The sequence below is a fragment of the Zootoca vivipara genome, chromosome 3 (genome assembly GCF_965207765.1).
Source record: "Zootoca vivipara chromosome 3, rZooViv2.hap1.1, whole genome shotgun sequence".
NCBI lineage: Eukaryota > Metazoa > Chordata > Lepidosauria > Squamata > Lacertidae > Zootoca > Zootoca vivipara.
In genome coordinates, this window is record NC_142586.1 from 24632236 (window position 1) to 24659353 (window position 27118).

General features: G+C 44.7%; 2 protein-coding genes across 2 annotated transcripts; both read left to right on the forward strand.

Moving 5' to 3' along the window:
* The first annotated feature begins 877 nt into the window (after window positions 1-877).
* LOC132591968 (uncharacterized) lies at window positions 878-6970 on the forward strand. The gene is made up of 2 exons (XM_088665695.1): window positions 878-1409; window positions 4809-6970. Exons 1-2 carry the CDS (start codon window positions 968-970, stop codon window positions 5381-5383), a joined length of 1017 nt encoding a protein of 338 aa, XP_088521821.1. The 5' UTR covers window positions 878-967; the 3' UTR covers window positions 5384-6970.
* On the forward strand, window positions 2460-4082 carry LOC148686187 (uncharacterized). The gene has a single exon (XM_088665445.1). It carries the CDS (start codon window positions 2460-2462, stop codon window positions 3882-3884), a length of 1425 nt encoding a protein of 474 aa, XP_088521571.1. The 3' UTR covers window positions 3885-4082.
* Window positions 6971-27118: the final 20148 nt, after the last annotated feature.

Consider the following 27118-nt stretch of genomic DNA (forward strand, 5'->3'; position numbering starts at 1 on the left):
TGGCCCCTTTAACAGGGGCGGAAGGAAGAAATTTGAGCCTTGCTGTGCAGTCACAGGAAATCAGTGGGGCTGCGTTTTCTGGAGGCCTGAGTTCCTCCCACTGGCCTTAGGCTAGCGCTGCCATCTAGTGGCTGGAGGGTCTTATTACGCCCTCCAATTTTAGTTGCTGTCTCCTTACTGCTGACTGCATAGCTTGGTTCACAGCTATTTGAATCTATTGGTGATTGATTGGCTTAATTGTCTATTATTGCTATTATTATTATTATTATTATTATTATTATTATTATTATTGACTGATTAGTTAATTTACTTTATCTGAAGGAGTTTGGCTGTGGCCTGCCCGCTTTCCTACCCTCCTTCTTAGGGGGTTGGGCACGTGGGGGGCCCTGCCTACCCCAGCCTGCAAGGTGAAATTCTTTGATTCGTGGGGCGTTTTTACTAGGGTGCCTTGCTGTTGCTGTGGGCCTTACATTTAGTTGAATAGGCCACAATTTGGGGGGGGGGGTTGGTGGCATTGCCTAGTGGTTAGAGGTAGTTGTGAGCACTACTGCGTAATTTTCTCGATTGTTGCTTGTTCTTTGCAGTTCCTTAAATTTTCATGATGGCATCCCACCCATCCGCTTCAGGAAAATCTAAGAGGGTCATTAAGGGCGCTTCACAAAGGCTGCGTTCGCCATCCTCGCATGCTGCAGGTCGCGTGGAAGCCTTCATCGCTAGCATTGCGGGTGACCCACAGGCCCTGGCCCAGCTTGGATCTGGGCTTGATGCCTTATTACAGAACCCGGCCACTCATTCTGCCCCTTCGACCTCTGCTGGTTTACCCCTGGAGGCCGGGCAGGGGGCGGCAGCCACGGCTATGCCTCCGGGCCTGCAAGGCCCAGACCCTCTTTCTGCCCCCTCTACCTCTGCAGGTGTATCCCTGGACCCTGGGCAAGCTACGGTGGCGGCGTCGCAGCCTCTGTTCCCCATGGCAACCATTCGGGAACTGCCGGAGACCACGTCTGGGCCAGCTGACACGTCGGATGACGAGTTCGTGGGGCCTTCTGGCGTGCTGATGCCGAATGCCTCTTCCACTCCTATGGTGGCGCCGGCGCCCCCTCCCGTCAAACGACGAAGTGAGGGGAAGCAGCCTCGGCGCACCAGGAGGAGGAGGCAGGCCAAGGGCAGAGTAAGTGGGCAAGGGCAGGGAGGGCAGACGGGGGCCTCCTCTAATGTTGTTGTCTCACCCGTTGCTCCATCCCAGACTCTTGCCGTCGCCTCGCGGTCCGAGGTGCTTTCATCAGCATCCGGCGAGGAGGCCCTCCCGGTGCCGGCTAGAGTGTCGAGTGGTGGAAAGCGTCGTCACAAAAGTCGTTCCAGGAGGCGGGCAAAGAGGCGCAGGGACGATACCTCGACCTCGACCACCTCAGGTTCGTCCTCCAGCTCCGAGGGTTCTGATCACTCTATGGGGCTGTACTGGGCTTACGGGGAAGTGGATTCTGGGCTTCCTCGTTGGGCCTGGGCTCGTCGAGCGAATTCCCATCGTGCTCGTTATGGAGCTGTTCAAGAATGTCTCGACGGAGAGTTGGTCCCAGAGACCACGGTTTCTACCAACAGCACTAGGGATATTATTCCGGGCAGTCACCTGTCCTCTAAATTGAGGTCTAGGATATTGGATGGTAAATATGTAGACATTTTCGATTTAGCTCCACCAGAGGATGTGGTCCCTGAACAAGGAAAGGCCCTCGTTAGTACCAAGAAGAAGGGCAGGGATAGAAAAGTGGAGCGGACTTTCGAGCGTTGGCTTGATTGTTATCAAGTTTTTTCCGGGGTAGTCGTAGCGGCATATCCCCGCAGGGCTCTACACCTTATCGTATATCAGTCCATCGTAAGGTCAGCATATAACATGGCGGGGGAAGCGGCCGCAATCGCTTACGATGAACGATTTCGTAGGCGGGCGGCAAACATCGACACCGCCCGCTTTGACAGGAAGGACTTGGACCTTTGGACCACATATGTGGCTCCGTCGGTTTCCCGAAAACCCGCCGAGCAGCAAAAGTCTAAGACCCAGCCTTTTAAGGCGGCACCAAAATTGCGCTGCTGGGATTTCAATAAAGGACTGTGTCAGCGCCCGCAGTGTATTTATGCACACACTTGTGACCGGTGTGGCGGTAACCACCCGGTGGTTAACTGCTATGCGGGCCGGCGGCCCTTTCGTGGCGGTCGGGGAGGATTCCGGCAGGCACCAAGGGGTTCTGCCCCTGCCCTCCCCGCTCCCCCCGCAGCCTCCACATCAAAATGAATTGCTTCAGTTAGCTTTTTCTCCCATTAAGTTACCGGCCCTTAAACACTGGTTAGCATCCTATCCCAATATTAAAGCGGCTGCATATCTTCGGGATGGTTTCTCCTTCGGTTTCCGGATTCCGATAGCTTCGGCTCCCCTGGCTAGGAATCCTAGGAACCAGAAGTCAGTGAGAGAGATGCACGAGGTCGCAAGCCGGAAGGTTAATAAAGAAATAGCGCTCCAGCGCATGGCTGGTCCTTTTGCGTCTCCGCCTTTTCCCAATCTGCATCTCTCTCCCTTGGGAATCGTCCCCAAAAAGGCTCCGGGTGAGTTTCGGCTCATTCATAATTTGTCTCACCCTAGGGACACGTCCGTGAATGACGTGATCCCTCCGGAGCTTTGTACGGTAAAATACGCTTCTCTCGACCAGGCAATTAAAATGATCAGAAAGTTTGGGCCGGGGGCCTTGTTGGCAAAATGTGATATCGAATCGGCTTTTCGATTATTACCAATTCATCCACTTGATTTTTGGTTGCTGGGCTTTCAGTTTGAAGGCGCCTATTATTTTGATAAGGCCATGCCAATGGGCTGCTCCGTAGCCTGTGCGGCCTTCGAGTGCTTTAGTACGTTTTTGGAATGGGCCCTTCGCACTAAGACCGGATTAACGGGGGTCACTCATTATTTGGATGATTTTTTAATGGTTTCTGCGGCCGATACGGGTGACTGTGTCACCCTGCTACAGGCCTTTAACGACCTTACCAATGAGCTGGGTGTGCCCCTCGCAGCGGATAAGACTGAAGGCCCAGCTACCAGGCTCACGTACCTGGGTATCCTTTTGGATACCGTTAACCAGACTTCCAGCTTACCTATGGAGAAGATCACCACGCTTCGACGGGTGATAGAGGAAATGCTGGTGCCGGAAAAGGTGACGCTTCGCCAGCTGCAATCGTTGCTGGGTCACTTTAATTTTGCCTGTAAAGTTGTGTCACCCGGTCGCCCCTTTTGTGCGCGTTTGAACAAACGCACCGTTGGTCTGCGTCGGCCTCATCACCGGGTGCGCTTATCGCAGGGTGAGAAGGCTGACATGAGGATGTGGCTGGTATTCCTGGAGGAATACAATGGGGTATCCTTGTGGCAGGATGTTTTAAACCTGCACAACGATTTCCAAGTGCACTCCGATGCAGCGGGTTCCCTGGGATTTGGTTTGTTTTGGAATGGCAGGTGGTGCGCTCAAAGATGGCCCCCTGCTTGGCAGGACACTGAAATCACGCGGGATTTAACTTTTCTTGAGTTCTTTCCTATAGCAGTTGCAGTCCATATTTGGGTTGACGACTTCAAGGACCGCCGCGTATGCTTTTGGTCAGATAACCAGGCTGTGGTGACTGTCCTTGCGAAACAATCTTCTAAGTCAACTCGGGTATCGGCTCTGCTGCGGGCATTCGTGCTGCAGTGCCTGCGTTTTAACATTATTTTCTCAGCGCGTTTTGTCCCGGGCGTGGCCAACGATATAGCTGACGCTTTGTCACGATTTCAGATGGAGCGCTTCAGGTCCCTGGTTCCAGACGCACAACATCAGCCGGAGATTTTCCCGGATCGTCTTTGGAACCTTGGCAGCTGCTAGTCTTGCAGGGAGTAGCTGCTTCTGTTTCCCCCTCTACCCTGCGGGCTTATCAGAAAGCTTGGACTGACTTTTTAACTTTTCGCAGTCAGTCGCTCGCGGTGGAGAGAGCGGCCCGCCCCTCTTCTTCCCAGGTGCTTCAATATTTGGCACACCTGTTTCACCTGGGAAGGGCTGCCAGGACCATAAAGCTCCAGTCTGTGGCCATTTCATTTTTCTCGAAATTGTTTTTTAATAGGGACCCTTGCGCCAAATTCGTGGTGCGTAAGGCCATGGAGGGATGGGGCAGGCTTTGTCCTCCCCGTTCCCCTACCAGGAACCCAATTTCTTTTGACCTTCTCACTAAAATGAGATTGAAGCTTAGGGTGGTGTGTTGGTCTAAATATGAGGCCCGTTTGTTTTCGGCCGCTTTCTCAGTAGCCTTTTTTGGCGCATTGAGAATTGGTGAAATTGTAGTGGGTCAAATGCGTCAGGGGGTGCCAGGGGGTTTGCTACTCCAGGACATACGCCTGTCACCAACTGAATTGTTAATCACGATTCGGAGTTCCAAGACCGACCAGGCTGGTAAAGGAGCAGTAATGCGACTGCCTGCTACGGGGCAGACGGGCCCCTGCCCGGTTAAGGACGTAGCCAAATTCTTGGCGGAAAGGCCAGCTGGGGAGGGCCCCTTGTTTGTGCATCAGGATGGTAACCCGATGACTAGGCTGCAATTTACTAGAGTTATGAGGAAGGTGATAGCGGCATGCGGTTGTGTGGCCGCTAATTACGCTCCTCATTCCTTTCGCATTGGGGCCGCCACTACGGCGGCCCACTGGGGTCTCTCGGTTGATGCTATTAAGGATTTGGGCAGGTGGAAATCTGCAGCGTATAGATCTTATGTTCGGAAGCGCTCCTAACTTTGTCGTTTGTTTTCCAATGTTTCTCCAGGGCTCGCGGACGTGCACATATGGATGGTGGGACATTCCATAGTCCATTGGGCAGGCCTTCGCGCTGGCCAGACGCCATTGGGTCCTCGACTTGGCCTTCCATCCAACATCCAAGTGACCTGGATGGGCAAGAGGGGCATGCGCTGGGGGGAGCTTCTCCCTTTGCTGCGGCGCAAAGCCCTCTTGCTCGGGTGCCCGTCCGCCCTGGTGATCCAGCTGGGGGAAAATGACATCCCCGCGGTTGACCCGTTATCTCTTCGCCTGGCTATCCTACGAGATTTGTTGGAGATAAGGACTTGGTTCCCTGATACCGTCGTTTTTTGGTCCCAAATGTTGCAGAGGATGCAATGGCGGGGTGACATTCCTCCTCTGGCTGGGGAAAGAGCCAGAAAAAGGGTTAACAGCGCAGCATCCAAACGGGTGTACGAAATCGGGGGGAGTTTGATTCGACATCCCGAAATTAATGTTAGAGCCCCGCTTTTATATCGGGATGATGGGGTTCACTTGTCCCCTGATGGGTATGACATTTGGCTGCGTGATGTGTCTGAGGGTTTAAAAAGTTGGTTAGGTCTCTGAGTGTTGGCGGCAAGCCAGGGCTGGCTTGATTGGCGGTTAGGCTTTTGGTTGGTTAATCGGTTGGTAGAGGGGGTGGCATACGGATGCCTACCCTCACCTCCGTTTGCTCCATATAGAAGTATTCCGTTAAAGGAATCTCGGGGCTTACACTCTTGTCCTTACCATCCCGCCATTGGCGGGAATGGTGGGCCCAATTTTTAAGAGCAAGAGCCTTGAGGAACATTCTTGGTGAAGGTGAGGAGGGAATGACTGGGCGCAGCCACCTCCTCACTCCCAGGTATGTTTACTTGACTTCCATTCGGAAGTCGGAGCAGGAACTGTCCAAGCGGACAGTGGTGAGTCCTGTCCTATGGTGACAGCTGAGGTGAGTCCTGCCACGTGGGGCAGATGAGGTGAGTCCTGTCCTAAGGGGACAGCTGATTGAGTCCTGTCCTAGATGGACAGATGGGGATAGTCCTTCTTTAGGAAGGACGAGTGAATAACCAAAAGCCTAAGCCAACACTCGGATTAAAATTGTGTAATTAATAAAGTTGTGGCCCTAAATTATTTGCCAAAAACCAAACCATAATTCTGTTGTCAGTTGTGAGTTATTTAAGGTAATTTTCTGGGAAGCCTCGACACACAAAGCGCTTTATATCATACAATATAAAGCGGATTGTGGTAGGGCTGTTAAGAAATTTAGCTTAGGGTTTGGTTTGTGTAAGGCCACAGCTCATGCTGAGTAATGGGGGGCGTGCGTATGCAAATCCCTGGGATCTGATTGGTTGTTGGGGCCCCTCTTAAAGCTGCGTCCACCATTTTCTAGTCACATTTTTGCCTGGCGTTTGAACCCCTCCCACCCGCCCTTTCTTTCTTGCAGGTTAGCACGACATTGCTATTGCCTTCGGGGCCGCCTGTATTCAGGGGTCAGTAGGAATTTTTCCAATTGGCTGATTGGCTTTGCCTCTTGGTTTTCGCCTACTGCGCTAGCAAATTGTCACAACTTGTTAGGTTGGCGGTTAGGCTTTTGGTTGGTTAATCGGTTGGTAGAGGGGGTGGCACACGGATGCCTACCCTCACCTCCGTTTGCTCCATATAGAAGTATTCCGTTAAAGGAATCTCGGGGCTTACACTCTTGTCCTTACCATCCCGCCATTGGCGGGAATGGTGGGCCCAATTTTTAAGAGCAAGAGCCTTGAGGAACATTCTTGGTGAAGGTGAGGAGGGAATGACTGGGCGCAGCCACCTCCTCACTCCCAGGTATGTTTACTTGACTTCCATTCGGAAGTCGGAGCAGGAACTGTCCAAGCGGACAGTGGTGAGTCCTGTCCTATGGTGACAGCTGAGGTGAGTCCTGCCACGTGGGGCAGATGAGGTGAGTCCTGTCCTAAGGGGACAGCTGATTGAGTCCTGTCCTAGATGGACAGATGGGGATAGTCCTTCTTTAGGAAGGACGAGTGAATAACCAAAAGCCTAAGCCAACACTCGGATTAAAATTGTGTAATTAATAAAGTTGTGGCCCTAAATTATTTGCCAAAAACCAAACCATAATTCTGTTGTCAGTTGTGAGTTATTTAAGGTAATTTTCTGGGAAGCCTCGACACACAAAACAAAAAAACACACACATTTTTTTAGATGAAGATCTGAACCAGAGACATCAGAAGACCTTTGCTGCCTCTCTTCCATTCAGTGCAAAAAAGCAAAAACAAAGCATAGCCCCAAGAGCTGAAATGGCCTAGGAGTTTAGAGAAGACAACCTTAATTGAAACTTCTGTTTCAGTGTATCTGAAGAAGTGTGCATGCACACGGAAGCTCTTACCTAGGACAAACTTAGTTGGTCTCTAAGGTGCTACTGGAAGGAATTTTTTGTTTCGAATACGTCAGACCAACACAGCTACCTACCTGTTGTTGTTGTTTAGTCGTTTAGTCATGTCTGACTCTTCGTGAGCCCATGGACCAGAGCACGCCAGGCACTCCTGTTTTGCACTGCCTCCCGCAGTTTGGTCAAACTCATGTTGGTAGCTTCAAGAACACTGTCCAACCATCTTGTCCTCTGACGTCCCCTTCTCCTAGTGCCCTCAATCTTCCCCAACATCAGGGTCTTTTCCAAGGATTCTTCTCTTCTCATGAGGTGGCCAAAGTATTGGAGCCTCAGCTTCACGATCTGTCCTTCCAGTGAGCACCCAGGGCTGATTTCCTTAAGAATGGGTAGGTTTGATCTTCTTGCAGTCCATGGGACTCTCAAGAGTCTCCTCCAGCACCATAATTCAAATGTAACGAACCTTAATTGATTTATCCTGGACCACACAATCTAAAATCTTTTCTTCAAAGTCCTATTTTTCCCCTTCATCTTCTAAGCTTCATGTGGCACAAATGGACAAAAGGCAATCAATTTCTCATTCATTGAGTTTTACTGTAGGTATTATTGCTTGTCTTAAGCAGGGCAAGCATTGCAGCTACTCCTTCCTTTCTGTAGGTCGTATTGACCTGTGTCGCCTGCAATTATCTCCTCCTCAGAGATGCACATTACCTTTCAAGAATTTCTTGCAGGCAGAAAACAGTGGGTAGAAGTGAACAATTGCCTTGGTTTCAAAAGAAGCAGAAGAAGCCGCAACAGCTAAACTTCATCCAGTGACACACACAGAATGGTCCCAGCAGCATGTGTGACTTTTAAGATCATGTGCCACTTACTCACCCTCAGGGCCGGATTTAGGTTTGATGAGGCCCTAAGCTACTGAAGGTAATGGGGCCCTTTATATGTCCAGCTGTCCTTTGTTAACGACAAATTGTCACTGTTTCTGTGTTGAATATATGCTCTATGGTAATTTGTGAACCTAATAGATATCTAAAGCCATTCACATGCAGAATGTAGGCACCCTATATATAGAAATGAGCAAACCAGTGATATTTTAGGGAGCAGGCGGGGCCCATTACTTACATCATAGGAACCTACCGGTACAAAGCACATAGCACATAACTTCTTATCTGAAGAAGTGTGCATGCACACGAAAGCTCATACCAAAATATAAACTTAGTTGGTCTTTAAGGTGCTACTGAAGGAATTTTTTTATTTTGCTTCGACTCAGACCAACACGGCTACCTACCTGTAACTAGAAACACAGAACACTGTTGCTGTATGTAGGTTTTATTTTATTTGTTTTTTTATCTTATATTTTGGAAATGTACATCCAGTGTTTTTTCCTTTACAGTCATACCTCGGTTCAAGTATGCTTCAGGTTGAGTACTTTAAGTTTAAGTACTCCACGGACCCATCTGGAATGTATTAATCCACTTTCCATTACTTTCAATGGGAAAGTTCACTTCAGGTTAAGTACGCTTCAGGTTAAGTACGGACTTCCAGAACCAACTACACTCATACTTCGGGTTAAGTACGCTTCAGGTTGAGTACTCCGTGGACCCGTCTGGAATGGATTAATCCACTTTCCATTACTTTCAATGGGAAAGCTCGCTTCAGGTTAAGTACAGACTTCCGGAACCAATTGTGTACTTAAACTGATGTACCACTGTAATTTTTTTTTTGGGGGGGGGAAGAGAGTGGGGCTCTAAGCTATAGCTTGTTTAGTTTACATATAAATGCAGCACTGCTCACCCTGCTCCTGTACCTTTTAACAGCTGCCCAGCCCACCAATAATATTAAGTAGGTGACACTTTCTTTGCACGGAAAGGTGCTGAGAAGAGCTTCAACTGCCCAATGCATTTGTGTTAGACTGGGGTGGAGGGGCCCTCCAAGGGCCAGATTTTAATGTGACCAGCCTTCTGAGGGCCACATTCCAACAGTGGGCGGGGCTCAAGGCTGAAGTGGGTGGAGCAAACACGAGCAGGGAAAAGACAAAAACAAAAGCAAATAAATAGAAAAGGGAATGAATATATGACAAATGTAAAAGTAGAATGAAGCAAGCAGGCAAGCACGCACGTGTGCATGTGCACACACGCACACACACACACACTCCAGGTTAAAATAATGCAGATGTAGGGATAGCTCACTGCCTGCAGCTTTCCTTTGCGTGAAGGGTCTTTCTCTGTTTGTGGAACACTGGCTGAACGTGAGCATGCTGAAATGGTGGTGTGGGACTGGAAGGGGAAATTATGTGTCTCTCCACTCCTCTGCAAACATGTAGTCTCTGCCAATAGGAAAGAGGAACATACGTGAGAATATCTTTGCTCTGGTGAGGGGAGGACAAAACAGCAGCTTTCATTGTCCTGGGAATAGTGTTTCAAACTATGAAGCAGCCTGGGATCCTTAGTGCTTTCTGCTCCAGGGGTAGTCAAGACGGTGGTCTCCAGGTGTTGCTGGACTCCCAACTCACATCAGCCCTAACTATTCTGGACAGGCCTTTCTGGATAGGGCTGATGGGGGTTGGCATCCCAAAAAAATCTGGAAGGCACCACATTGATTCCTTGGTCTGCTCTGACTGGAACCCTCTCTCTAAGGTTTTGGGCAGAAATCGGTCCTGTCCTGTTACTTGAGACCTTATCAAATGGATCTGTCAGTCAGTAAACCTAGAACCTTAGTGTCACAGGGAAGCTTGGCATGAAACAGAATTAGCGAAAAGCAGAGAGGGACGAGGCTAGTATGCAGCAAACTTACTGCTAGCAGCTTTTTTTAAAGAATCAAAACAGAAACACATGAAGACATGCCGAATGTTTCCGCAGTGTGAGCTGTTGCCCAGGGCATCTTGCTTCTCCCATCTAGTGGATTTCCTATGTATCAGATCCCTCCCTCTGCTTATGGCAAGTCCCAAGGGACCCTCTCTGTTTTAACCTTGTTTTCTGTTCTGTTACATGTAGCAATCGTCTTGTTTTCCGGGTGGGGGGGAGGTGGAGCTGGCAGACTTTCAACATACACAGTATCAGCTTGTTGTTTAGTCGTGTCCGACTCTTCGTGACCCCATGGACCATAGCACGCCAGGCATGCCTGTCTTCCACTGCCTCTCGCAGTTTTGTCAAACTCATGTTGGTAGCTTCGAGAACACTGTCCAATCATCTCATCCTCTGTCGTCCCCTTCTCCTAGTGCCCTCAATCTTTCCCAACATCAGGGTCTTTTCCAGGGAGTCTTCTCTTCTCATGAGGTGGCCAAAGTATTGGAGCCTCAGCTTCACAGTATCAGCTAGTGCTGGTCTATTAAGACTGACTCCTATCCTTGCTCAGGGCTTGTTTGCTCCTGTTCCTCACCCTCCTGATTCCCATCTTCCAGTATTTCCCAGTTCTCTTCCTCCTCCGGGGTGTGTCCTGTCTCCCACCAACATGAACCTGGCAGTTGCCCTGGAGGCCTTTTGGTGAGGTGGTCTCCAGCATTCCTACACATCTAGCCCGTCCCTGACACTTAGGCATGTGGTCCACAACAGACCTATGGCGTCCCTGTTTCCATCTTCAACCCATGCTGCCATTGGTTACTTTGTTTTATAGTTTGTGGGGTGGGTGGGGCATTTACTGCGACATTATACCATCCCGCGTTCCTTTATGTACCTATGCACAACAATTTGCAAATGTAAACAAGGCAGAGAGATTTTATGAAAACAGAAGCAAACACATTTAAAGGGCTCTATCAGCGCACTGCCTTTATTGTATAAAGCCCATGCATGCTGTACATTTATTCCCAGAAAATGGCTTACGTTATGGCCTAAACAATTACCTTTCCTGTTGTCTGGGCCATTAAATTCATGGGAGCATTAGCACAAGAGGCTTACATTGTGAATATAAGCACAGCCTAGTTTTTTAAAATAATTTCTTATTAATTTTACCTGTTGACATCCCCCCCACCAGCCCAACTTGCTGGGTTTTTAATTTCCCTAAATGAACTTCTGTCCCTGCCAAAATAAACTTCTCACACTGTTTGACTGCACCTTTGAATAAGATAGTGAACCGCACTATAATATTACATTAGTAGAATTGGTGCTTTATGTCAGATATTTTCTCAAAATTGAGATACAAACTGTACTGAATGGAGGAGAAAACCATTGTATTTCTCTCTTGCATTTTGGTCTTCATGTAGAAGCTCCCAAGTGCTGATGACAGCTGTGTGGGGGAAGCAAAATTTATGACTACACCTTATCAGCAAAGCTCATAAAAGACAATCAACAAGCAAGCTATTGCCTCTATTAAAATAATATGTCAAAAGCTACTTCAAAATTTCTTTATAAGAGGAGGTGGTGATGAGAAGCCTACTGACCTGACACCTGCTTGTCAAAGCTGATAACATCTTAGTTCTTAATTCAGATCTACTTAATTTGAACAGTTCCCCTTTCTTTTCCTCTCAAGTTCCTGGGCATTTTACATGAGTGTCTGTCTCGTAATGTAACATGCTTTTCATAATTACAACTTGATTTCTAATTAGGGTGCCTTACTTTACAGAGAACAGTCTACTTTTTGAAGGCCGATCAAGACTGAGTCCAGTTCAAAAATTTAAAAAAGCATAAGATAGGAGAGCGGGAGCCTAGAAGTTTCTCCTTAACAGTTAGGACCTGGACAGCAGGCACTGGGTTTCTATTTAAATTATACGAATGATCTCTAAAGATGTGCAATTTTTATGCAAATTGTGCTTTCTTTTGTCCGCCCACCCACCCCCTTTTTGCTGATGTGTAAGTGGTCATCCTGTTCCTAACTGATGTCCTCCAGGACCACCCAAGCAGTAAATGTCTGGATGGAAGGTCACTGAAACGCAGAAAGCATTTCTTAAGGAAGTAGCTGATACGAACTTCCATGAGGATACCCTTTGACAGTAAGCTGTTTACATAGATAGACAGCTTGCATTAGCAACTAGAATTTGCACAAATGAGTTATATCCCAGCTAGCTCTGTGGCTAGCACCAGAGACCAACATCCATGTATGAATAGGTGCTGAGGATGAGAGAGAGCAAACACCTAAGCTAGCCAGAAGAGAATATTGGCACATGAATTTTGTAATTGACGTCATTACAAAAGTCAACTGAGTATGCTAAAGATGGTTGAGAGCAACTTTTTAGGCTTTAAAGCCATGTGCTGATAAACTTTTTGTTGCACCATTCCCAGCCACAATGGACCAGCTCAGATGTAACAATCTCAGCTTAATAAATCACAATTTATAAAGATGAGATGAGATGGAGTACCTTGGCCTCACACTTCCATCTTTCCCCCCTTCATCTCCTCACATCCCTGGCTCTAGCATTTCTGTTTTGTTTTGTTTAAACCACAGTTTCCTGTTACATCCTAACTGTGGTATGGTTTACTAACCAGGGTGTGAAAACAGTAAAGCAGAGACCTTGTGATGTTTGAGGCAACCATCTTCAATGGAGTGATTTTGGCACCTGGATACAACTGCTAGACCAGATCAGTCTCCTCTGAGGCCAGAGGGCATGAAAAAGGGGCAAGCTGCTTTCATTTGGGCTACTTTTGATTCATAGGCTAGTCTTTGGGGGCAGGGGGTAGAATGGGAAGCAGCTTTGAGCTCAGGTATATTTCATAATGCTCTGTGCTGATATGGGACTACTACAACCATAATTGAAGGGGGTTCTGGATCTTAGCACGGCAACAACTGGATTGCTTATCATACTCTGATGGACTATCAGGTGGGAGAGGGAAATACAAAGAGTAGAAATTAATTCACAGGCTAATGATTTTTTAATTAGTATTTAAAAACTCAAACTTCAGCAGTATATGTCCCTGTAGGGAACTGTATAGAATAATCCAGGTAATTAGACCAAGTGGAGATACTAAAACAAACTTATGGATATATTGCAATAAAAGATGTTTGAAGGTCAATAGAAGCAATCAAAGCAAGGGTATAAAATTATTCGATGATGATAAGCCCTTGATACCATTAGGGCTTTTTCCTCCAGAAAATATTCAAAAGGTCAGAGCTTTCAAAACAGAAGATAAAACATGTATTACTCCCCCTCTCCCCATTTTGGTTAAGGGTCCTGCTGAACTTTAGATGAAAGCAGGCAGCAATACCTATTTTAAAACATTTGTTGTTGTGAATTTGTTTCTTTCATCATTTGCAGGGGGTGGGGAGTGTGACTGGCGCACAATTTCTTTGATTGCGGGATAATTATGTGCATTGTCAATTAGCTAACCAAAGTGATCAACAATAATATTGCCTTAATTCCGAAAATTGTGTTTAAGTTTCCTCTCTCTTTTTCGTTGTTGTTATTGAAAGGATGCTTTGTAAGTAGAATGTGAAAGGAATATTGCAACAACAGCAGTATTGGTTTGGGGAAGTTGTAGCTTTACAGCCAATCAACACTAGCCTCGGTTTAAGAACGGCTTCGGTTTAAGAACAGACTTCCGGAACGGATTAAGTTCGTAAACCGAGGTACCACTGTACAGCCTTTAATAGTCACGCCTCCTGAGTGATCTCCAGGAATAGTCAGTTTGTGGAGGAGTGGGTTAGGGATCTCTAAAGTTTATTAATCAGTCCGTGTTTGCGCATAGTTATTTGTTCCTTTTGTTTGGGAATGGGGATCCTGTGATCTTCCAAAAGTTGCTCCCATTATCCTCGACCATTTGCTGTACTGGTGGAAATTGGGAGTCCAAGAACATCAGGACGGCCACAATTCAGCCAGTGTTCCCTTGGATAATTAACATGACAGAATGTGGCAGCAAACCCACAGCAGCCCCCACAATCCACTCAGAAGTCCAAGCTCCGTTGAGTTTAATGATGCTTTAGTGCTTGAGGTAAGCAGGTGTAGGATTTGCAGCAGAATCCTCAGTGATTTAAGTGGAAGTACAATTAAACCTATTCATCAGCTTCGGTTCCTATAACAATCATGCTAATTCCAAGAGCTGCTACTATACACAGAAGAGCACACATGACCGGGAGAATGAGATGGCGCTTGCCTGGGGAATATGAATAAAGGGAAGTCGCTTCCTTGTTAGTTTTCATTACATATATCCTCTATTACACAAGCCTTTTGCTTTTTGTATCTTATATGACAAGTTGTAAGACCACACAATGGAGCAATGGCTCCCACACTGCCAAGGATCATGCCACCCATGTGTCTAAGCTTTCCTGAAGTATGGATGGGGGTAGGGGATTCAGTCCAGTTCTCATTTAAAAGCAAATATGCCTTATTCATGTTTCCTGAAATGCACTTTGCAGAATTTTGCAATGCATATACTATGTAAAGGTCCCATAAAAAAATTATATTGGTGAAAATAGCATACAGAAATGCATGATAGCAGGGATCAGCAAACTTTTTCAGCAGGAGGCCGGTCCACTGTCCCTCAGACCTTGTGGGGGGGCCAGACTATATTTTGAAAAAAATATATGAACAAATTCCTATACCCCACAAATAACCCAGAGATGCATTTTAAATAAAAGGACACATTCTTCTCATGTAAAAACATGCTGATTCCCTGACCTTCTGCGGGCCGGATTGAGAAGGCGATTGGGCTGCATCTGGCCCCCGGGCCTTAGTTTGGGGAACACTGCATTATAGTATAGAAAATTGCTTGCAAAATTGTATACATTGGGCAAATGCATACAAAAGCATGTCTATTAGGATAAATTCGTATTAAAACATGGTGCTACATTTGGGCCTTAATGGCAGAAAGTGAGGAGGAATTAAAGAACCTTTTAATGAGGGTGAAAGAGGAGAGTGCAAAATATGGTCTGAAGCTCAACATCAAAAAAACTAAAATCATGGCCACTGGTCCCATCACCTCCTGGCAAATAGAAGGGGAAGAAATGGAGGCAGTGAGAGATTTTACTTTCTTGGGTTCCATGATCACTGCAGATGGTGACAGCAGTCACAAAATTAAAAGACACCTGCTTCTTGGGAGAAAAGCAATGACAAACCTAGACAGCATCTTAAAAAGCAGAGACATCACCTTGCCGACAAAGGTCCGTATAGTTAAAGCTATGGTTTTCCCAGTAGTGATGTATGGAAGTGAGAGCTGGACAATAAAGAAGGCTGATTGCCGAAGAATTGATGCTTTTGAATTATGGTGCTGGAGGAGACTCTTGAGAGTCCCATGGACTGCAAGAAGATCCAACATCCATTCTGAAGGAAATCAGCCCTGAGTGCTCACTGGAAGGACAGATCATGAAGCTGAGGCTCCAATACTTTGGCCACCTCATGAGAAGAGAAGACTCCCTGGAAAATACCCTGATGTTGGGAAAGATGGAGGGCACAAGGAGAAGAGGACGACAGAGGATGAGATGGTTGGATAGTGTTCTCAAAGGCACCAACATGAGTCTGACCAAACTGCGGGAGGCAGTGGAGGACAGGAGTGCCTGGTGTGCTCTGGTCCATGGGGTCACGAGGAGTCAGACACGACTGAACGAATAAACAACAACAACCTTTGGGCCTGGTGTGGAAGCTCTAGCTGGTGCAAAATGCTATGGCTGGAGTGTTAGTAGGGACAGACTAGTGCCAGCACATTACTCCAGTGCCTAAATGTTTGCACTGACTACGTATATGTTACTGGACCAAGTTCATGGATCTTATATTAATTTACAAGGCCCTTGCAACCTAGGATCTAGAATACCTTATGGACAGTGCTATTTTTCTAGAAAAAGAGGTGCTGGAACTCCCCATGAATGCCTCCTTTGTTCTCTTAGAATGGCAATGGGGCCCACCTGAGAGGTGCTGGAACTGAGTTGCTGTGAGTTCTGGCTGAACGGAACACCAGATTCCTTATATCTCTGCCCGATCACAATGGTCTTCAGGGAAGTCACTGTTAGTGCTTCCATATGGCTCGGAACCCCCTGGAACCATGGATTACGTATGGGGCTCCGGTTCTGTGGAACCCCCCCCCCCTCAGCTGAGACCAGACAGGCCACCTCACTGTTGAACTTCTGCTGCCTAGTGAAGACCTTTTTATTACAGCAGGCATTTAAAGTACATTTTCACATTTTATGGTTAGCTTTAACTGCTTTTACGTATATATATGCCTCACTGTATGCTGCTTAGAGACTTAAGATATTGAGCTGTATATAAATGGTTGAATATATATCTATTTAAAATGCTGACAATTTCCCTTAAGGACTTACAAAAATTACAAACTGATCTCGGACGCTTTCTGGGCTTTCCTTACTCCCATAGTTGAAGGGTAATTCTGTGCCTTAAGAAAAACGCAATTAGCATTTTCAGTGTAGAAAGCAATGAGCAATTAGATATTCTGATTTTCTTTTCCTGATACTCTTTTCCTATTCTTAAGCTGAAACATTTATGTGTTAAATTATCGGGACGATTACAATCAGTAGTGTGGAAACTGCTTTAATTTATCTCGCCTTTACATTAAGCAACTGACACTGTAATTATTACTCCCATTTTATAGATAAAGAACTGAGGCTGAGAGGGTCAATTTTCCAAGCCCACCAACCAAGTGACATTAAGGGTGGGTGAAGAATGAATTTAATTCTCTACAGTCCAAACCAATAATCCATTGACCCACACTGATTTTACCCCTACTATTTATATTTTACTATGAGATAATTTGTGATAATTTTAAACTAACTTGCGTTAAAACAATGAAATACTGTTTTGATCATTTTGATAGCTAACACACAAGCATTGTACTACAGTTTACAGGGTATTACATTAATATGTGACTATCAAACCTTTATTAGGCATTTTACAAATAGAACCGCAAGAAAAAGAGTCACATACAAAAGTGTTTAAAATGCATACAAAGAGGCAACAGTAAACTGCATACACTAATTGTATGTATGTATATGTATTAATCTACTCCTTAAGACACTGCTGCCAAGAACTCAGCTACTCCCGCAGTCACCTTTTATAAGAGTTTTAAAAGCATCTACAAGCCACATTGTCAACAGCAATCAGAAATATGCTTTTTCCAAAGTAAATTTGAAACCAGTGTACAAAGCCAAGCATTTTATCTATTTTTTGAAGTGAGGCTTCATTTAATCTGACTCCAGCATTCACTGCCACAAAAAAGAGAAAGAGAATTGTCTGTATGGAAATGACTGAGATCATCAGTTCAAGGTCAGCTATCTAAAATAGCTAATGCTCCAAGGCATTAATAGGAGATGAAGGGCCAATTAAGATTAAAAGATGATGAAAACCAGAAGTAGTCTCTTAGCTGAAAAGGAATAATTGCCTTTCTAGGGTTATCCTTTGAAAACGTCACTTTTAGGCACTGACTCAAGTTACACAGGTTTAAAAGAGGGCACCTTTTAGACAGCTACATGAACATTTATATACCATTGCAGAAATAAAACTTATCTCCTGTCTTGAACCTCCAAGGGCTGCAATCCTATGCACACTTACTTAGGAGTAAGTCCCTGTGAACTCGATGGAGACTTCTGATTAGAAATGGGCATATCTGTCACTTTCTGTGTCTCTTGGTGTCTCATTTTCCCAACCAATGTTTCCACATCAGTTTGTGGCATTTTCTTTAAATAATGTCCTCCTGAAAACTCACCAGCATTTTAGTGCGAATTTTTTTCCCAATGTACACATTTTTGTGGCCTAACACACACATTTCTACAAATCAAGTTTCCTTGATGTAGTGCATTTTTATTTGTTATTTTCACTAGCTAATTGATTTTTATTCACATTCCCCCTAACATATGCCTTTCTGTGCACTTTGCAAGGCTGAATAATTTTCTCTGAAAAATTCAGAGAAGTGTGAGTTTCTAAGGACGGCAGTATTTGGGTTCATGCATTGTTTAGGACAGTGTGAATTAGATAGGTTTGCTCTTAAAGGCAAATGAACCTGTTATTTCTTCCTCAAATTGAACTGGATGCTCTAGAACTAAAGGATTGTGTTTCTGGGTTGGATAAGTTGAAGTGTATTTTTTTACTTCTCCAGAGGATTCTATTTCAAATATTATCTCATTTGTCGGGGAATAATCTCTTTGACAAGGGACCCAGGTGGTGCTGTGGGTTAAACCACAGAGTCTAGGGCTTGCTGATCAGAAGGTCGGCGGTTCAAATCCCTGCAACGGGGTGAGCTCCTGTTGCTCGGTCCCAGCTCCTGCCCACCTAGCAGTTTGAAAGCACATCAAAGTGCAAGTAGATAAATAGGGACCGCTCCGGCGGGAAGGTAAACGGCGTTTCCGTGCGCTGCTCTGGTTTGCCAGAAGCAGCTTTGTCATGCTGGCCACATGACTCGGAAATTGTCTGTGGACAAACGCCGGCTCCCTCGGCCTATAGAGCGAGATGAGCGCCGCAACCCCAGAGTCGGACACGACTGGACCTGACGGTCAGGGGCCCCTTTACCTTTAATCTCTTTGGCAAGTATGCCACAAGTCAAGTCCAAAAGATGACTTTCTCTAATGCACGTTGTACTACACATGCAGGTTTTATCCCCCCCCCCAAAAAAAAACACTGAGCCACAGATCATGCGCTAAAGCTGTGGTAGACAGCTAAATTTGAAAATAAGCTTGGTTCTCTGATGTGGTACATTTCATGGAAGGGATTTGACTGGGCCTCTTTCATATATCTCTGGTGGATAGATAATTATTCCTTCTTGCTAAAGGAAGCATCCATTTTGTGGCTATCACAGATGGGACAGTCATTTGCATGGTGATGTCAGAGCCATTATGACACTCCTTCAGTGATAACATATTAGATTCTTGATAGTCTATTTCAGTCATTTAAGGAGAACAGTTTTTTTGGGGTGGGGGCTGTGCCAAGTAGCCCCTACCCTTTTACTCCATACCTGTAAAGTATTACCAAGTTACCAAGTTACAGGTTACCAAGTTACCCTGTACCAGGGCTTCCTCCCTCCAGTTGTTTCTGAATGTGCTTCTGCCATGAACTTACAGGTAGGTAGCCGTGTTGGTTTGGTGTTGAAGAAGTGTGCATGCACATGAAAGGTCATACCAATGACAAGCTTAGTTGGTCTCTAAGGTGCTACTGGAAGGAATTTTTCTATTTTGTTTTGACTACGTCAGACCAACACGGCTACCTTCCTGTAACTAGAACATTAAAGTGAATTAGAGTTACTTTTTGGGGGGGGGGAGTGTGTGTGCATATTAGATGGGGCTGTGGGATGTATTGCAGAAAATGGTATAATTTAGACATAAGTTAGGGAAAAAATATTCTGAAGGTATTTGAGGCCTAAACTGCTGTCTGCATATGAGTTTATAAGCGAACAAATAATTCTGGATAAACTGTCTTTCGTTGGTTCCCTTCTTAAGGTTTCCACTTAACGAAACTATATTCGTGAAGTATTGCTGAAAGAGTGAATAGGAATGATGTTTCTTTCAGAAAGTGGTATCGAGAACAGAAATGAGCACGCATCATTTCAAATATCATTGTAGGACTGCATTAAAACAACCAGTACAAGAAGCATTGCAAGTTCTTTGCTTTGTTTGTTGCAATAGTTATAAATAAATCCACACATACGGAATTTGTTTTTATTTTAGCTACCATATTCTTCAGAAAAAGAAAGGTAAATGTATTCTATGAATGCAAGTCTGAGGAGGCAAGCAGGAGAAATCAAATTCAACTATTAGATAATTATAGTATCTGCATTTTTGCAGTTAACAGAAGTACTATTCCAAAACATGTTAATGCTTTTAATAAATTCTGTAATGTGTCATTATTGCAATGTATTTCACAAAGCTCTGAAATACTTAAGCCTGTCATTAAATCTGACAGCAGAGTGCTAGCTTTCTTAGTGGTGTTAAATGTATGTTTTTTGTTTTGCTTCAGGTATCCTCTTTTCAGATAGCTTTCTGCCTTGCCGTCCTTAAGACAAATTCTGAACATAACAGGGTTTTATGACATAGTTTATTGCCTATTAATCAGCTTGAGTGCTAAAGGAGGTTCTCTTGCCTGCCAATATATCTCCTTCTATATCCAGTTCTGTGTTTTATGCTTCGCTTAAATTGTCAGATAGCTTTCCCTTAGATCAGCTTTTCTTTAGATCTGCTAGTTACTAGGTAATGAGAAAATATGAAGCAAATTTTTTTATTTCAAATTGATTTAATCTAGATGGAATTAGTTCAGGGGTATTCCATAAATCCAACAAAAAGATTCTTCTTGTAAAAGTAATCTTCCTGCAGAGCATATTTACATCCAACCCGGAGTGTGTCACTAATGGATATATATGTATAAGATTTGTTATGTGTTCTCAAGTCCATGTCAAAAGGCATCAAGGAGCGGCTGGTGTCGGTGGTCCTGCGGCCTGCACTTAGGAATCAGTATTACATCATAAAAACGGTGTTATTTTACCTTTAGGACTTGGGTTTGCTGCAGCCTCACCGCACACTAACCTCTGTTTTTCGTGTGCATTTATTGCGTATTTTACCTGGAGAACCTGTGCAGCTGGGATTTGGTGCAGCCGTTTGGTTCCGACACTAAAGCTGTCCCAGACCGAAGGGGAGATATATTATACTGCTTCAATTTGCGGGGCACCAACCTTTTTGCTGACAAGAGTTTTGTTTTAATCTTGGGACTGCCACATATTGGAAGAAGCAACACTGTCCCTAGGTGCTGCTCTACCTTCACCTTCCCACTTTGTCTGTGAGTCTTGGAAGGCGGCGTAATAACCTCCTCCAAGTGAATCTATTTTCTGGCTAGGCCTTTGGCTTTCTTGTTCACTATATCAATCAGTACTCGCCCCATAGTTAACATTTACTCTCAATTCCATCTGGCAGAAACCCTCCACCACTCAAAACTCCAGGTTGTAGCAAATGTGGGGCCAGCTTAGCTGCATAGGAATCAGCTCAGCAGGCAGGTGCACAAACAACTTGCTCCATAAGTTTTCTGCATTTGCAAAGTACTGAATTCACTTCGTACTCTTCAGGTACGGTACACTGCATACCCTCCAACATCTGTCCAATGAAAATAGGGATGTATAATAAGAACAAAGAACAAAACTAGGAAATAATATCTGAAGAGAGCAGTTGATCATGCAGAGTATTATTCCCCTGACTAAATGCACACTTTTGAACTGACATGCTGTGGAAAGATGTGTGTTTTGGTGATTCATTCATTTACCTCTTCCTGCTCTAGTGAATAAAAAGGAAACCAAATGATAGTTGAAGATTGGAAGATGTCCTTTTAAAATACACACACACACACACACACACACACACACACACACACACCGTATTTTCCATGTATAAGACTAGGCTTTTCCCCCTAAAACTAATGTCCAAAATTTGGGGGCATCTTATACATGGGGGCCATCTCCCCCCATTTTCTTAAATCAGAGTCCACAAAAATAGGGGTCGTTTTATACATGGGGCCATCTTATAGACAGAAAAATACGAGATAGATAAACACTTTCGCCTCTGCTTATGTTTTCCTTAGCATTGTTTCTTAATACCGTGCCAATGTTGATGAAATTCACAGTATCTTCTCTGAAAACAGAATTCCTTCTGTAAATAGTACAACTAATAAAAAACGTTGAGCTATAATATTAATTTTCTATCCTTTCAGTACAGCCACCTTCCAAACAGCTATATAAACCTTCTTTATCAAGGAGTTCAGATTTAGCACTTTACTCAAGAATCCAATAGATTTATTGCGTTGAGAAAGGTAAAACAAGCAAGCTAACAACACCTCCCTCGCTCCTTTCGTAGCATTAGAACGGCTTGTCAATTCCACCGCTTGAAAATGAAAATTGATCTATGAAAAAGCTTTTGGTGTGTATTCACATACATGCACACACACCTTTCTCCTTATGGAATGCTGATCGATAAAATTAACACGTTGGTTTCTGCCAAAATCCAATGGCAGAAGTTTTGCGGTGGCTGAAGTGAAGTGAAGCCTCTAGCACCTCTTGACTGAGTTGATAATCACACATATTTATTGTTGACCAAACTGATCACAGCACAAGAGGAGGATGCAGATGCAAATTTATTTGGGGTTTAAGAGAGAGAGAAATGCATTCAAAGTTCAGCTAAGTCTAATATGTTCAGGACACAGGGGACCCTTCATAGGGAGAAGCTGAACATGTCCAGGTTTGTTATATCAACATTGGCAGCACAGTCCTATGACTGTCTACTCAGAAGTAAGCCCCACTGAGTTCAACAGAGTGTTGTCCCAGGTTAGGGCATACAGGATTGCAGCCATAAAACGATGATATGCCAGAAATTGGTACAATTATATTGAATTACACTACCTACTGCCTTGGGGAGTATATTTGGGAGAAGGAAGGGTTAAGGAGCAAACCCTACACAAATCCAGATTGGAGTTCTTAAGACAGTTGGATGGCTTCTTGTACACCTCCTTCTGGCAACTCCTGCAGCTAAGCTGGTGCCAAACGTACTGCTCTGCTTTCCTTTGGATCACATCAGTGAGGCCAAGAAGGGGACCATGTTGTCTGGGCAGCCCAGGACCTCCATACAGAGTCCCCAGGCTTGCACGCCAGAGAGGTCACTTCAGTGCTGCTAAAGCAGCAAAAACAACCCAGGAGACAACAGTTACGAGTTACTGGTCTCTGCAGCCACAGCAGGTACTGTGATTCTCCGGCAGTTTGACTTCACCCCTGGAAGTGAGTGCACTCCATTGTCTCTCGAGACAGACGGATGCCAACACCATACCAGAATAATGTAACAAATCACTCTGGTGCCGTAGATGGGCAAGCCCATGGGTTGGTGAGAAAATTATACGAAGCGAGCCAGGGAACTGACATTATCCGTTGCCTTCTTGTCTGTTGCAAACACAAGTAGCTAATCAAAGAATACACTATGGTCTACCACAAAGGAGGTTTATCCATTGCAAACACAAGGTCAGTTTTTATAGACTGGCAACACTGCAGAAGCAGATGACCAGATACAATGGCAGCAGCACAATTGCTGTGATTTAACACTGTGTACATTTCCTTTGTGGTAGACTGCAGGGTAGATATTCCTTGATGAGCTTCTAGTAAGCTTCTTTGTGCTGCTGTGGGCCATTTCCCTTAACACAAAGCACAGGCAGTGACAAATCTCATCTAATATCCTAGTCTTCATTACCCCTTTCCAACTTGGCACAAATGGAGAACAAATTATTTAGCTATGTTTAATTTGATATGGCCGTTAAAGGGATGATACAACTGTTGTAGTTCCTTTGAAGAAGACAGAATGATCCTAGTAAAAATGGCTGTTGAATTATCCCAACTGTAATGAGTTCAAAGAGCACTGTGCCTGCATGATCTTTAAATGTTTGGATTTGCTACATGGTACCTCTTTGATCTGTGAACCTAAGAGATGATGGGAATTCTCTAGTCAAGCTTAACTGTACTGCCATTATGCTTCCAATTAAATGTATAGTCGTGTGAAACTTGTGAAACCTTATCAGTAAAGAAAGGATGCATTGCAAGATGTAAGTTATATAGCATGAGAAATAGGTGATATTTATGGAGTGTGTATCCCTGCTATCTGTTAATGTCTTGGCCATGTCTTTTCAAAATGCCCTTACTCTGTTCCTAATCTGGGTTTTCTGAGTTTCTCACTTTTCCCGTCCTAAATTCAGTTCTCCACATTTCCGCAACACTTGGTGATGCAGAAAAAAATGCACATTTTCATATGCAGTTTTGACTAACATATACATTTTAGCAAGCAATTTTCTCTAATGCGTTGCATTTTTTAATCTTCATTGATATAAGCATTTTTATGCCAATTTCCCCTTATATATACATTTCTGTACATATTTTGCACATATTGCTTGTACATACTTTAAAAAATGGATCTGTTGCAGGTTATTTGGGGATACTCCATTCAGTTTCCCCTCTTGCTGGTTTTCCATTCCACAGAATCCACACCCAACTGACACCCAGTGTTCTATAGGCTGCTAAAGGTTCCTCCATCTTCGTTTCATTTCTATTATTTAAATAAATCACTTTCTGGAACCAGGGAAGGAAGGCAACAACACAACCTCTTGTGGTACGTTGGCTTGACAGCCACGGACAGAATGTCTTCACAGAGGGTGGTAAACACAGCACATGATATCATGGGCCCGCTAGATGACATCACAAGGGATCGTTGTCTTAGGAGAGCGTAAAAAATTCTCAGGGAAAATTCACATCCCGACCAGCACCTCCTCAGGCAGAGATATAGAAGTATAATCAGTTGTACCAAAACAGGCTAAAAAACAGTTTCTATCCGTGGGCTGTTAGGCTGGTGAAGGGAAAATAATATAGTGCAACTGACTTTTAGGGTTGGTGTGTTGTGCGACAAGCACACAGAGTGCAATGAGATTGAGTGTTTGTGTGTGTGTGTGTGGAGGCTCGGTTAATTTCATTGTACACAGGTTGTACATTGACAATAAAGGTATTATTATTATTATTATTAACCCCTTGTGGTCAAAGTTCCACAGGATGGTGGTGATAGCACAGAAAAGGTATTCTCATGTATTACCACAAATCACACCTTCTGTGTTACTGGCAGAATGCAAAATGACATTATCAGATGACCTTAAAATAGATTTCTCTTGACTTTGATGAAGTAGTGGTCAATACAGTTTTTGGGTGTGTGTGTGTGTGTGTCTTGAACGGACTAGGCATGACATTCCTTTCAAACTGATGCAGGTGAAGCACAGGAACATTCAATGGCCAATGGGAGAGAAAAAGCAGATAGATGGCAGAACAGATGAATGCTCAAACCCTTTCTGCATCGGACTCACTCCAGATAGCCCCCTTTCCCTAGTAGCAGCCCTCGACAAGGTTTCAAATGCATGTTTGTGGAGGCAAATACATATTTGAAATTTTGTGGAGGCTGGATCTTTTGCAGCAGCGAAACCAGAGGCAGGGAAATGGTTAAGCATTCCTCCCCCTTGTTGCTTTTCCGCTCCCAACCGCACCTCCCAAAGCAACCTTTGCAAGTTTCAAAGGGGGCATAGGCTAATTTGCATGTAACAAGTTTTGACTTGGGTTCGTTGCTGGGACTGTGGCAATGAAAAGTAGAAAAGAAAACTATGTATTTGTTATCAATTCTTACCAACTCGAAGAAACTACTCATACTTCATATGTGGCCCATCACTCACGATCCTTTGTGCTAGCCATAACACAGGGGAAATCATTTTTTTATGCTTGTTCTGATTGGTAGACAGTCACCCAGCATTATGGCAGTCCCTTTACACAGCCAAAACAACATAGAGTTGCAGCCAAAACCTGCTGTTACTCATTTGTGGATGTGACAAGGACATGCTGAAGGCTTATGCTGTGTAGGTGGTTTCAGAGAGTAATGGCTCAACTCCTGAACCAAGTGTTCTCGGGAATAATGTCAGTGTTTCCCCTGTTCTTTTTTCCGGGCAGTTGTTATTTTCTGACCTTCAAAGAAAGCTAGATGGCCAATTATTAACAAAACAGGTGCTCTTGTCATATGTTGTTGTGTAATTCTTAAATTCATAGATGCCCATACCCTATGTCTCTATGGCATGGATCCCTTCTTTGTGGCTATGGGCAAGGGGTTGTCTCCCTTTCCAGATGTGCTCTGATCCTGAGATGACTGGTTTTCCTCATCGAGCCACATGGCTATCAAAAGCCAACTGTGGATCTTTGGCACTACAATATTGTTATGTTTCTGGAACACGCCACCCCTGCTATTTCCCTTGTTTGTTAATTGATCCAGTTAATGATGAGAATGGCACACAATTAAAGGCAAAATAAAAGCTTAATCTCAAAGCAAATGCGTTCAAACGAAAAATGTTTTGCAGATCCTTCAAGGGTGCCTTGCTTTACCAAACAGGTTTGACCTGAATGACTTTTCTCATGAACTGTTTTTAAATGTGGGTGGTTCTTGCAATTCCGCTCGGTTTTATTTCCTGATAAGATTGCGTGGTGGTCCACCATCTGCAAGGCAAACTAATGTTTTCCTGAGGCCCGAGTCTCTGATTCCAGGAAAGTAGCAGCATATGAGAGAAGGGTTAAGCCCCCACCCTACCATAGCTGCCAAGTCTCCTGTTTTTCGCGGGAAACCCCCGTATTTTAAACCGTTTCCTGTTGGCAGCCCGGATTGGAAAAAATCCCGCAAATCCCCCGGATTTCAGTACCTGCCAGGGAGGCTCCTTCTGCACATGTCTGGGCATGCGCAGAACCGATTTCGGGTGCTCTGCCCATGTCTGGGCACTGGAAATCGGGCAGAGCGGCACCGAAAATCACTTCTGAGCATGTCTGGACATGCGTAGAAGCGACTTCCCGGTGCCGTTCTGCCCATGTCTGGGCACCAGAAATCGGGCAGCGCCGGCACCAGAAGTTGCTTCTATGCATGTCTGGAAGCGACTTCCGGTGCCGGCGCTGCTGATCCCAGATTTTTCTAACCGGGAGTTGGAAGGTATGCACCCTACCACTTCTCCCTTTCAAATCATTTTGCAGCATGATGCTTTTCAGATGTCTGTTGAGCATCTGGTTTCACAGATTCAGGCCTGGCACTGAATGATTCCTCAAATTTCCAGGTTTAGCAGCTGCTGTGAACTTCAATCCTGATACTCCACACACACACACACACACACACACACACACACACTGAGCCAGTAATACTAAAATAATTTGACATTGTGAATGCCTGATGTTTTGCCTTACATTGTCCTACTGTGCCATAGAAGTTAATGCCACATAATTCAACATGACAGTGTGAGATGCAGGGGTGGCAAGAAACAAACGTCTAAGACAATCCATAGGTGGGTATAAAAACATGGACAAATTAGAAACCTCCTGGCTCCAAATATCTGTAAAAACTGTTAGCAGCAGCAGTATTGTGAGGTGGGGATATTGACCAACTGGGATCCAAATGTTTGCTTGTATGTTGTGCATCAATTTCTTGATGGATTTGGTTTGTTCAGCATGGCTTCAGAGTAATTGTACACCCCTATATTGTACATCTATCTAAAAGTATACATTTCAAGATAT